Source organism: Cibotium barometz, chromosome 25, assembly GCF_041138505.1.
Source record: "Cibotium barometz isolate CiBa-2024 chromosome 25, ASM4113850v1, whole genome shotgun sequence".
In the NCBI taxonomy this organism is placed as follows: Eukaryota; Viridiplantae; Streptophyta; class Polypodiopsida; order Cyatheales; family Cibotiaceae; genus Cibotium; species Cibotium barometz.
Window position 1 is genome coordinate 22298742 of NC_141070.1, and position 13706 is coordinate 22312447.

The following is a 13706-nucleotide window of genomic DNA, read 5'->3' on the forward strand; positions in this document are numbered from 1 at the left end:
TAGCTTGAAGGTCCTCAAGAACTCATCTCTAAGTTGATCCCTAGTAAAGTGGTATACTGGATTTGGCGTGAATGGAATAATCTTTGTAATCAACAAATAGAGCTAGTACTGTTAGTACATGTGAAACATGAAGAATAGTGAAGGTGACTTTTGCAAGAACTTTTATGTGGACTGGTTAAAGTGCTTGCATGCAGATGTAAAACAATGGGACAGACATGGACTAGGACCAGTGCTCACCGGGTAGATTGAGGAGTTGTCCTTATTTTGATTAGTTGAAAGAATTGTTTTTATCGAGCACTGACTAGGACCCAAGTGAATGCATAAGGTTATTAAGCCTATGTCTAGTTCACACGTGCACATCAACACGTTGGTGATTGCGGGGAAAAAATGGTGGTTCTATGGAAGTCTTGGGTAGAACTCACTATTTTTGTGCTTTCTTTTTTTTTTTTGAGGTTTGGAGCAGCTCCATTCTATTTTGGATGGTATGTTATCTATTCTCAACACTGCATAGTTTGCACCACATGGTATTTTGCTCGGTTCTATTTGAGATAGAACAATACTTCACAGCATATTCTTCGATTGGGCTAAGGCACTCATCAGATTCGAGGGTTATCGATCACCATGGTCATGTCAAGCCACCCAATGGCTTATCCACATGCCAACCCATGTACCTCTTAATCACTTTACCAACTGATGTAAGATGGTGCCATAATCTTGACAACTATTTGAAAATGCATGTGATTCAATGTACCACATTTTTCTAGACAAAAACAAGCCTTTGATACATTCAATTCACACAAATTATTCAAGTGGCTAGCACCTCAATCGGTACGTTGTTTGCTTCCAATGATAGGTACGTCTATCTGGACGGTAACGCCCAAAGGTCGATACGTCCCAACAATTGGTACAGACCAGCAGACTGCAGTACTGACCTCTACACCTAATCCGCCAAGAGATCAAAACGATACAAACATACCGACTTACAAACCACAGGCACAGCTGTCCAAGCACCCTAGTTGCAGCTGTGAAGATCAACCATTGCCAAGCTGAATCACCGGACAAGGGGCTCAAGTGAGGCATATCAAATTGAACCGGTTCATGTTTGTTTTGAATCGTGCAGTTGGCAGAACAGGTGGTGCAGAGCCTGCCTAAACACTCATGCAAAGTGCAGACAGCGCAAGAAACAGAAATTGATGCAAGTAAAGGAAGGAGGACCAGCCATAAAAATGAAATACATTGAGTTGGGGCAATGAATTCAGAGTAGCAAGACCCACCTCGACACAATTCAAAGCGGCCATGCAATCTTTGACCTTCGATTGTAAGCTTTCTCTTTGCCTTCTCACACAGTGATGGCAGTGGCCTCATCACACTCCCTCTCTTCACTCTTTCAAAAAACTAAACATGTTGCCGGCCTATTGTAAGTTGTAACCAGCTTATCACCCTACTGACCGTAAAGGCCCACAATTGAAACATGATATTTTGGATCTAACATATCTTTCTGAAGCTTTTGCTAAAATAAGAGCATCATTTTCATTTGCTCTCTTTTGGAAGGAGCAATGCCCAGGGAAGGCTGGTGCTGATATATAAAGAGTTCTCAGGTGATTAACTTGTAGTCCCCTTGATATGAGCAGGAGGCTAAGCGTATCAACATCCCCACCTCCAGCACAAGCTCAGTGTGGTCTTCTGTAGTTTAAAAGCATCAGGCTTAATATCCTAGGAGTACAGAAATTTTGAAGTGTGTTTCTCCACACAGGAGCAAGACACCAAAGCTATGTATCCAACAAGACCCCCTTCCTCTTGTCCAATGACAAATCCAGCTTCAGAGTCTGTATCTCCATAGGAGACAAACTAAGGAATCCTTTCTGCTCAGTAAACCCTCCCAGCTGTTTCCTACCCAAAGACTCCACAACACCAAATTCTTCAGGATTATCATGTAGTAAGTTCAAAGAAGAGAGCTTTGCAGTAGTCACACGGAGATTATCAAAAAGATCAAATAGATTCATGCTTTCATCAGCCATTTTGCTGCACCGTGTCTGACCCTTCCTGCAATAAGAAGTATCCCATCCTCTACGATGTACAGTAAGAGCGTACTTTGCCTTCTCAACAGATTTGGATCTCAAAAATTGTAGTGGCTTGGGAACTTTCAAGCTTACTACATGCAGATCACAAGGAAAGTTCATTGCTAGTGGTGCAAACCTCTTCTGCAGAAAAGAGCTCTGGGCGACTGAGGCATTCTCAATCTTGCCAAGGAATTTATGTATGGGGTAGCTGAGCTGAGCCAACACTCGATGAGAAAGGAGAGACGGCACTCGGGGAGTGGAGGCAGCAATGTCTGGCAGGGATGCAATATTGCTTTCTAGTAGCAGGTGAAAGGTGACATCCATGGGACGATTGTCAAGCACTCCTTGCCCCAGACCTCGCTCATCATCCCGTGTTAATCTCCTGTCAAGCATCACCTCCAATGCCCCGCTTTTCAAACTTGCTACACCAAGGGCCTGGCGAGAGTGAATAGAAAATCTATAGCCCTCTGTCCCTTGTAAAAATGCAAGTGCTGGCATTGGATAATAGTTTCCTTGGAGAGGAATTTTACGACGAGTCTCTCTAGCTATGGTTTGGAATCCGTTTAGGTCAGAAAAGAAGGTACTGCCAGTATCCAGATCTGATTCAAATCTTACAATAAGCTCCTTGTCATTGTAATTGTAGTCTAGCAATTCCACATGATACTCCATTTCTGCCATGAAAGCTTGTACGGAGTCCACCCCATTATAGAGACGGGCCCTGCGGCTGGCTGGAGAAGGGATCCAGTCGCTTTTTGGTTCTGTATACACCTCCTGCATTAAAGGCCCTACGGTCACTATGATCAAACCATCTGGATTAACTATGGATTTAGCTTCTCCAACAGGTTTAAAGAGATAAGCTCCACTTCCACGACTAGAATAAAAAGCAATGTCTTCCTTTAAAGCCATCTCAGTGCCATCTTTGTGGTTTTTCACACTTAGAAGAAGTCCATTCTGGACTGAGAAGGCCAGTGTTTGATGCTGATTTTGTATTTCGACCATCTCTTCTTCTGTTTGAGAGCATTTATAAGGAGGTGGACAAGAGAATGTATCCGGTGCATGAAAAATCTTCACTCGTGCAAGCTCTGGAGTCTTACATGATTGTGAATCCTTTGCAGCAGAAACGAAGAATGTTTGAATCCCCATGGGTGGAACCTGAGCCTGCCAGTGCAGCCGGTGCCTGCTGCCAACCTTGTTTTTAGTAATCACCCACTCAGGACTAACTTGACTCTCAACAGGTTGCCAGTCAGAGTTCATGACACATACATCTGTCCTCTCCACAAGGACCATCACAATCTGATTTATTCCCTCCTCGAGGGGATTGTAAATGACTACTCTCTGTACCTGGTCAGAAACTACATCAACTACCTTCCTGATTGGCAGCCCATCATGTGATGTTTGATGTTTCTCGGGCACAAAAATGTCCAAATCTGCATCTCTGCACATGCTTTCTCCAACACGTTTACCAAGCAATGCACCCATACCTTGTGCCATAAACCCCTGCAGGTCTAAGAGGGCTGAGTGCATCCTTCTTGCATAATCCACCACCACATGGTTCTTTGCAGTGCCGGTTATGCCATCATGGTGCTGAAATAATGCAAGCGTTCTACGAGCAGCAATTAGCTTCTCACTGAAAGGCAAAGGGAAACCACTTTGATCTGATGTTTGACAGTATGCCAAGGAGAGTGAAAACAAGACATCAGCTGCCCGCAACGTTTCCTCCAAAATCCGGTCTACAGATTTATAGTAAGGACGTGACACATAATATCCACTCCAATAATCATGTACCCTGTCTGCATATGTGAAAAAATCTCCCGACAGAGACGGGAACTTTGACTTGCCTTCTTGTGCACCCATTTCTGCCTTTGCAGCTGTGAAGTAGTCTTCTAAAGTCCCAAATTGCACTTCTGCCTTTAATTTAGGATGTGCATTGATATAATCAAAAATCTTCTGATAATTCTCAAACTGCAGATCTGCTTCTGCAATGGTGATGTAGCGGAAATCATCTCCAAGCGGCACCAGGAGTGTATTTGTCTTGTACAAGGTGGATTTCTTCCTGTATTGATCCAACAATTTTTCAGACCTCTCTTGCACATTACTCAAAGTTATCTGTTGTGGATTATACCCCCATGGACAATGCTGTGCAGAGCCAAACCCTGGTAGACGCCAATAATCAAACTGACAACAGATGGCTGGTTCTGGCCCACATGTGTGCGGAATATCATAGGAATAAAACGGCATCATGTGGCAGAAAATGTCAGTAGTATTGTATGTATCCCAGCTCTGCCTCCAGAAAAACTCCAAATTTTGCTCTTGTGCAAGAACTTTCTTCACCTCATAGTGTGTCCTCTGAATGAGCATATTCTGAAAACCCATTTGATTTAAAAGATACGTCATCGTAGGTGAGTGTCCGAATGGATCAATAGCCCACGCATTTTTTGGAGTAGCACCCACTGTGTCCTGGAGCGAGTAGCACCCACTGTGTCCTGGAGCCAGAGGTTTCCCTCTGTAATCTGCAACACGGACAAGGTTAGTTAGCCTAACAAAGAAAAATTTTAATGTTCAGGCAGTCCCATACAAGAAGGATATGAAAAGAACATACTTGTTCAATGATGGCGTAGTAATGAGAATTGGCCTGTTACAACCATACCACCATCATTAGTCTCTTTGATTGAGAAACTGAAGTTTCAAAGTACAACTCCCTTACGAATATCATCTTTTAAAAAATTAAACTCAATAGCCAAACAATCGATTGGTATTTAATGTGCTGCAAAGTTACATCCATGAGCAGTAAAGTGGGTGGAATTTCTTCCCTTTGCAGCACGCAACCTCGAATCTGTCGGAATGTGCAGTGGAAATGAGACTGAAAACAGAGAGCAGAAAATGCAGAAATGCTGGAGAAGAGATGTGATGTGAAACTCTGTATATACACACTAAAATTGGTACAATGATGTGGGGGGGCAAGGTGCCCATCTATATATGGGCTGGGGCAGCCAGTCGACCTGTATAAACAGGGCCGACAGCCCCCGATATGGGCCCCACGACCAGGTTGCCCAGCATGGCCTGGTCGGCCAGCCCCTAGTCCGGGCCCCTCCTGGCCAGCCGACTCCTACAGGCCGACTAGAGAGAAAAAAAACAGCCCCCCACGACTACACACCTACCAAAACTGGAAAAAATGGGAAGAAAATATGGACATGATCAAGGACGACTCCTACGGGCGGGCACACCAAATCACAAGCCCTCACTCCCTATGGTATAGTATGGTACAGACAAGAGATGATGGCTAACACCCCCTCTCAGCTCCTGGACCTAGAACCAATCCTAGTGAGATGGAGTGCTGACGGAGCATCTGCTGAGGAAGAGGCAGGTCCGCCACATTGTCCTCCGACAAACAAAAGGCTAGCAAGATGTCACCATCCAAAATCTTCTCTCAAACAAAGTGATATTGTATCTCTATATGTTTGGTCCGGGCATGGAAGACCAGGTTCCGAGCAATAGCTATACAACTCTGGTTGTCACACTAGATGACCGTGGGTTCCTTCTACGGAAACCCGATCTCGCCAAGTAACCTCCTCAGCCACACCACCTCGCAAGTAGCACCACAAGCAACCCGATACTGTGCCCAAGGCAACAGTGGTTGCTTCTTGCTGCTCCAAGAAATCACTCCTAAGCCAATGGTAAGGCCGAATCTTGAAGTAAATCTCCTCGTGTCTGGATCTCCTCCCCAATCAGATGAATGGGAGAATTAATTAGGGTTTCATGTGGAAGACATACACAGAGAGAAGGGAGAGAGAGAGAGAGAGAGAGAGAGACATGTGGGGATAAGTCAACTCATGATATGAGTGTGTGACTCCCCTATCACACATGTATATTTGCACTAGTACACATAGTGCACTTCGTACATTAATGTACTAAGTGTACTATGTACTATAACTTATGGGCTTGTACACACTATAAGGGTGGGCATAATGCCTTTACCCCAACAACCTCCCACTTAAAGGCAAAGTGCCCTTAAGTAAAGGAAAAGAAAAATCAGCATGTACATGATAATATACAAGGCCATATCAAGGCTGAAACTGGCCTCATCCAATGCCCATCAAGTGTTTGCAATGAGCAAACCGCTCTGGATGCAAACTCTTTGTCAACAGATCAGCCGGGTTGTCATCCGTATGAATCTTAACAAGCTGAATTTGCTTGTTCTCTATCACCTCTCTGATGAAGTGATACTTCACATCCACATGCTTCGTCTTTGCATGAAAGACAGGGTTTTTTGCCAACAAGATGGCACTCTGACTATCACAATGCAACAATGGAATATCCCCTGTATAACCCAAATCAACCACTAACCGAGATAGCCATAATGCCTCCTTGCAAGCCTCTGTGGCTGCAATATACTCGGTCTTTGTAGTAGATAAGGCAGTGCACTTCTGCATCTTGGATATCCATGACACCTTTCACTGCTTCCCAATGCTTCTTGCCAGGGTTGGCCATGTATCTACTAACCACTCCCACTGCAAATGCAATGTCCGGCCTAGTAGCAACCATGGCATACATGAGACTGCCACAAGCTGAAGCATACGGAATCTTGGCCATATCAGCCCTGCCACTATCTGACTGTGGGCTGTCCATAGCACTGAGTTTCACATATGGAGGCAAAGGAGTACTAGTCTTCTTTCCCCCCGTCCATATTGAACCTCCGCAAAACTTTGCCAATGTATTCCTTCTGAGACAAATACAACACATGCTGATTTCTGTCCCGAAGGATCCGCATACCCAAAATGTGATTTGCATCACCCAAATCCTTCATATCAAAGGTTTGATGCAGCCTCTTCTTCAAGGCATCCATCTCTTTACGAGATTTCCCGGCAATCAACATATCATCAACATACAAGATGAGGATCAATAGACTGCCATCCAAAGCTTTCTTGGTGTATAAGCAGTGATCTATGTCACTCCTCCTGAAATCTTGGGATTTCATGAATGTATCAAATTTATGATACCATTCCCTTGGTGCCTGTTTGAGCCCATAAAGACTCTTTTTCAGCTTGCATACAAGCTTCTCCTTTCCATTCACTGCATAACTCTTTGGCTGTTGCATATATATCTCCTCATGGAGATCACCGTGAAGAAAAGCAGTCTTCACATCCATCTGAATCAAGTCCAGATCATCATGAGCAACCAAAGCTAAAACAGCTCTAAGTGTGGTCATTTTGACCACTGGAGAGAAGATTTCATCAAAGTCCACACCATATTCCTGTTGAAGCCCTTAGCCACTAACCTGGCTTTGTATCTTGGCTTTGCATCAGGTGTGACCACCAAGCCTCGTGTTAGGTGACCTGTTTATAAGATGAACGGCTGTCATAACAGCTTCAGCCCAAAAACCATGAGGTAATGCAGCATGTGACAACATAGAACGGACCTTCTCCTGAATGGTCCTGTTCATCCTCTCTGCTGTCCCGTTTTGTGGAGGATCATAAGGAGTAGAGAGCTCCCTCTTGATGCCTTTAGCATCACAAAATTCCTGAAACTGTTTGGACATATACTCTCCACCATTGTCGGAACGCAAAGCCTTCAGTGTTTTGCCAGTTTGATTCTCAACATGAGCAACAAACTTCTGAAACACTGAGAATGTATCACTCTTCAAACGAAGAGGATAAACCCACACCTTGCGTATGGCATCATCAATAAAGGACACAAAGTATTTTGCCCCTCCCAAAGAAAGCTGAGGCATCTCACATACATATGTATGCACAAGCTCTAACTGAGCATCTTTCTGTCCAAGAGCTTTCTTGTGGGGGCACTGGAGTTGCCTGCCATATATACAATGCTCACAAAACTGAAAACTTGAAAACTTTAGAGAAGGCAAGTAACCAAAACGAGACAATTGCTCCATTCCTTTGACACTCATGTGTCCCAACCGGCTATGCCACATAGAGATTTCCGGCAGCTCGGTTGCATTTACATTAGCATGGTGACAAACACCAGCATGCATGAAATAAAGAGTGTCCACCTTAGAGCCTCTGGCAACAACCAGTGAGCCCTTACTAATCTTCCACTTTCCACGACCAAATGTGGTAACATAATCAACATCATCAAGCTGTCCAGTAGAAAGCAGGTTCTTCTTGATCTCAGGCACATGCCTGACATCATGGAGCACAAGCTGTGAGCCATCTGAAAACACAAGCCTCACATCACCTCTGCCAAGAATCTTGCATGCATGGTTATCACCCAAATAAACTACTCCTTCATTGCCAGCAGTATACCTGACAAACAAGTCTCTGCAACCTGTGACATGAAAGGAGGCACCTGAATCAATGATCCATGAGTGCATACCATGACCATCTCCTGTAAGAAGTGAATGGGCATCAAGTGAAGACGTGAATAGGACTTCATCCTCACTGTCACCTGCATGTGACACATTGACTTCTTCAATCTTGACTCCACTTTTGCCCTTTGGCTTTGCATCTTTGGCTTCATCTTTGTCTTTGTCTTTGCCTTTTCCCTTTTCCTTTTGATCATTCTTCCATTTGTAGCATTGCTTTTTGATGTGTCCCTTCTTGCCACAATAATGGCATTCCAAGTCCTTTTTGGAGCGAGACTTGCTCCTTCCCCGTTCTTGGGTTTTTCCCCTTTGCTGGGATCTCCCACGTGCATTCATTGCATTGGACTTTCCAACAGAATAGTTCTTCCTGTTCATCTCTTCTTGAAGAAGAGCACCCTCAACATCTACATATGACAGCATAGCATTTGAATTGCTAGTGGCTGTCCTGAATGTGTCCCAACTCTCTGGCAAAGTGCATAAGAGAAAAGTGGCTTTGAACTCATCGTCCATTGCCAAATATCATAGTTATGTAAGTCTTCAAGCTTCTTGATGTGAAGCAATGAAGAGCTCTCACCTGTGGTGGTTGCCATAGCAATATGCAACCTGTCAATGCCTGACTCCCTGCAAAATGTGCAAACACTGCACCAAAAGCACACAAAGTGCTCACAGTTGTTCTCCCAAAGTTTATCTCCCACTGCGGAAGCACAAATGCAACTCTACTCCCACTGTATGTGATAAAATCACCAAAATCTGGTTGCTGCAGATTTAGGACAGCACCTTAAATGTGCTCTGTTCCCCTTTCAAAGTACTGTACAGCAGTACTAAGTGCTCACCAATGATGTACCAAACCTGTACCGGCAAGTACAACAGCTGAAATTGAGATTTTTGCTCACTCAAATCAATGTGCAGCCATGCCAAAACTTGTACAAAGCTGTACCAAATCTGTACCAGCAGGTACAGTAGCAATAAATGCTCTCTTGGCTGTCCAAATGAGTGAAAATCAGACTTTTACAGTCCCCACCACTGCAATGTGCATACAACAGTCCCGGACTGAAATTGAGCAAAAGCCCCTTGACTGCAAGTGGATTTCTGAGGATTCAAAGCATAAAAGTCTTGCCTGCTGCTTTGCCAAGCTCAACAAGCATAAAATCTTGAAAAGCCCCTTGATTCAAGATCAATTTCTGATCATACATGGTACATTAGCGCACATGAAGGCATTCAGAGTCTTCGCAATGCTTCCCCCTGGCCACATATACATCCAATACATAAAAGCCCCTTGATTTACAGGCACATTGAGTGCTTGACATGCATCAACACATTGCCCAAAGCATCAAATGCGAGTGCCTGCATGCAAATCAACCCAATCGGCACAAAAGCCCTTTGATCTGCACTACAATTTGCTGCAATTTTGCCCGAATGTGAGATTTCTCACATCATACAGCATGTATGAATGCCCAATTGCACAAATACATCAAAAGCCCCAAATTTTGACATCCAATTTCCTGCGAATTGATCTTGAATGTGACCAATGTCACCCAATTTTGCCAATTTTGCTCAAAAATTGAGCAATTTGGCACCTGTACCTGCTCAATTGCAAATCCCAAAAAAAAAATTGAAGCAAATACCTTTGCAATCAGCTGATTTTTATCAATCAGTGATTTCTGTTGTTGGAGAAAAGGGGGGTGTTGGGGGCGTCGTGCTGATGGGATTGGGCGCTGGGCGCCTTTCTTTCCCTTCGCAGATCAAGTCGGAGTTTTCATACTGCCTGGCAAACAGATTTTCTGCCTGGGCTTCGCTGGTACGAATTCGGACTTCTTGATCATCGGCGATATGCCGCAGCAGGGCTACCGTGTCTCTTTTAACTCCGCAGCCGCTCGTGTGGGCTTTGCCGCCAACCAGTGCTTAGGCACCTAATCAGTCTATCTACACTGGAAAGCACGCAAGCCAGGCGAATGACAGGCGACGGGTGATGCGTGGCCAAATTGACAGGCGTGGAGTCAAACTGACGGGCGACGGGCTCCACCTCCTTCACCACTTCGCACAGGCCTCCTCTACGCCCAGCAGCCAGCCGTCTAACGCCCAACGCGTTGCTGCCTGCAATGCCCTCTTGTGGCAAGGCGCTGACGCGTGGCGATGATGACGTGCTGCTTCCTTTGAGCCGGTGCCCTTTGTTACGCCTTGGTCAGCGCTACAAGCGATGAGCTGAGCCCCGCTAAACTCCTGCCCGACTCCTCCAGCTGCGCGCTAACTCCTGCCACGTAGGGCCAACGCCTTGCTGCAACTCGTGGCCAACACTGCACACAGGCGACTTCCAGCGTTGCAGCTCTTCTACAGTCGACTTTCACTGTTTGCAGCGCATGTGCTCCAGAAAGCTCCTCTGCTCGTGCCAAGCTCAAGGCTCCATAGCTGAGCTTCTTCTTCGCGATGAAGATGACTCCGTACACCCGCACACACACGGACACAACCGTGGCTCTGATACCAGTTGAATGGGAGAATTAATTAGGGTTTCATGTGGGAGACATACACAGAGAGAAGGGAGAGAGAGAGAGAGAGAGAGAGAGAGACATGTGGGGATAAGTCAACTCATGATATGAGTGTGTGACTCCCCTATCACACATGTATATTTGCACTAGTACACATAGTGCACTTAGTGCATTAATGTACTAAGTGTACTATGTACTATAACTTATGGACTTGTACACACTATAAGGGTGGGCATAATGCCTTTACCCCAACATCAGAATCACTCCAACACTCGGTCCTTCAACCCCCCTCCAGTGTTAAAATAAAAGAGTCCAAGATCCTTCATACCGTGTAGATACCACAAGATCCGCAATGTAGGTGTCTGCATAAATGAGCTCAACAATCCCACTGGAAAACTCAAGTCTAATCTGGTGTTCAGCAACCAAATCAATGAACCGACAAGTTTTCAATATAAAGAACCATCAACCTGCTAACAAGGATCATGTATAGTAAGTTTGGTATTCGGGTCTATCGGATATGAAATAGGCTTGTAGTTCTCCATCCCAAAGGCCTCCAACAACTCATGAACATACCGTTGCTGAGAAACAAAGAATCCCCTTTGGGACTGCCAAATCTCCAATCCCAAAAAGAAATGGAGGAAGCCTAAATCTGTCATCTCAAACTCCTTTGACAATGCAGCCTTCGTCACCGCTATGTGCTCCACATGATTGCGAGTGAGGATAAGATCGTCCACATAACCATACCGCGTTCTCGAAAGAGATACAAGTTCGGATCTGCAACTGATCTCTGGAAAACCTGTCTTTGAAAGTTCCAAGCCCTGGAAGCCTATTTAAGACCATACAAGGCCTTCTGCAACCTGTAAACCATACCTTTTGAGCCCGGAGCCTCAAAGCCTGGAGGTTTCTCAACATACATCTCCTCCTCTAAGTCACCATTCAAGAACGCAGATTTAACATGCATCTGATACACCGGCCACTGCTAATGAGAGACAAGGGAAAGAATTGTCCAAATCGTAGCCATCCTAGCTGTCGATGCAAAAGTGTCCTCATAGTCAATGCTTGGCCACTGAGCATGTCCTTAGTCACAAGTCTGACCTTCTGCTTGTCCACGGATCCATCGGACTTGTACTTGGTTTTATAGACCCACTTGACACCAATGACATACCAACCTCGGAACCAACTCCCGATTCCCATTCTTTTCTATGGCCTCAAGTTCCACTTGCATGGCTTTTCTCCAAGTCTCCTAGGAAAGAGCTTCCTTAACTGAAGTAGGCTCTTTGTCTTGACTCCCAAATGATACAAGACATCGAGGCATAATTTACCTATAAATGCTCCTCTGACTGACTTTTGTCATGAACTCTGTGCGATCTTCGAGGTCCATCCTCCGTGGTCCACTCGGAGGGATACTCCGTCACACCAGACTCTCGAATGGTATCCAACAACCACTTCAATACCCGAACAAAATGCGGGGCCGCCTGCTGCTGTGGGAAATCTACAACCTCGGGATCAACCTCTCCTATTGACTGAAGCTGGCTAGTTGGAAGTCGGAACAATAGCCCGAGACTCATTCTCAAACTCATCTGGCTCTCCAAGAAGCGGTGGCTCCTCAACAGTGGAAGCTGGAACATGCTCATCAAAGACAAGATCTCTATTGACAACCTCATTCCGCTCCAAGTCATATAACATATAGCCTTTGGAAAGAGAGTTATATCCCACAAAAACAAGCTTCTGGGACTTGGAGTCCAGCTTTCCCCTCTGCTTCTTCGGAATGTGAACATAGACATCACTCTTAAAAACACGAAAAATGGGAGATATCTGGTTTCTTGCCAAAATAAGCCTCAAATGGAGTCACCTTAGGCGCTGCAGTCATTGGAGATCGGTTGAGAATATGGACAGCCATAGCGACAACCTCTCTCCAACGTGGACGAGGAAGATCGCGATGCTCCAACATCGTCCTCGCCATCTCCACCACAATCTAGTTCTTTCGCTCAACCACTCCATTCTCTGAAGGAGACCCAGTATTGGCCAGCTCCTACTTGATGCCATTCTCCGCACAAAACCGCACAAAAGCATTGGAAGAGAACTCCCCTCCTCTGTCAGCCCGAACAATCTTCACTTGCAATCCAGACTCCTTTTCCACCAAAGCATGCCAGTTCTTGAACCGAGCAAAGGCTTGGTTCTTATGTGGCAGAAAATACACCCATGTAAACATGATACAATCATCCATAATCAACATGAAATACAAGGCTCCTCCCAAGGATGGGGTCTACATAGACCCACACAAGTCAGTGTGAACCAACTCCAGTGATTTCAAAGCCCGCCGGGTAGCCTGCTTCGGAAAAGACTCCCTATGTTGCTTCCCACAAATGCAAGAACTACAATGTCTCTACTCACTGCAACATCTAGCAAGCCATCCACCATTTGGTCCTGCAAATCCTACCACAATGCATCCACATTCAAGTGGCCGAAACGGAAATGCCACAAATCACCGAGCTGAGTACCTATAAGAGAAGAGAGTGCTGAGAGTTTGTAAATCCCACTCTCCACTCTGCCCTTCCAAACAACCCGGCCTGTTGCTTTGTCCCGAATAGCAATTGAATGCTCATCAAACTCCACCTGCATGCCAGTCTTGTAAATCTCATGCACTGACAATAGATAAAAACCAAGAGATGGAACATAAAGAACTGGGGAGGAATGCTTCCCATCTCTACCATCGGGGACAATCTCCAACTTGCCCTCACTCTGAATTGGGATAGTTGTCACCAATAAAGATGTGACATGTTTGCCTCCAAAGGTCTTTCCAATGTTTAAGCGCTGCCATCACCCCCAAAAGCTCTTTGTCAT

General features: G+C 45.2%; 1 protein-coding gene across 1 annotated transcript in view; it reads right to left on the reverse strand.

Annotated features, from left to right (window-relative positions):
• Nucleotides 1-1216: 1216 nt before the first annotated feature.
• Nucleotides 1217-13706, reverse strand: part of LOC147624346 (alpha-mannosidase 2-like) — a 28901-nt gene continuing 16411 nt past the window's right edge. The window contains 3 exon segments of the mRNA XM_086819323.1: nt 1217-4523; nt 4526-4570; nt 4660-4692. Coding sequence (XP_086675449.1) covers nt 1770-4523; nt 4526-4570; nt 4660-4692 — 2832 coding nt within the window. The 3' untranslated portion in view covers nt 1217-1769.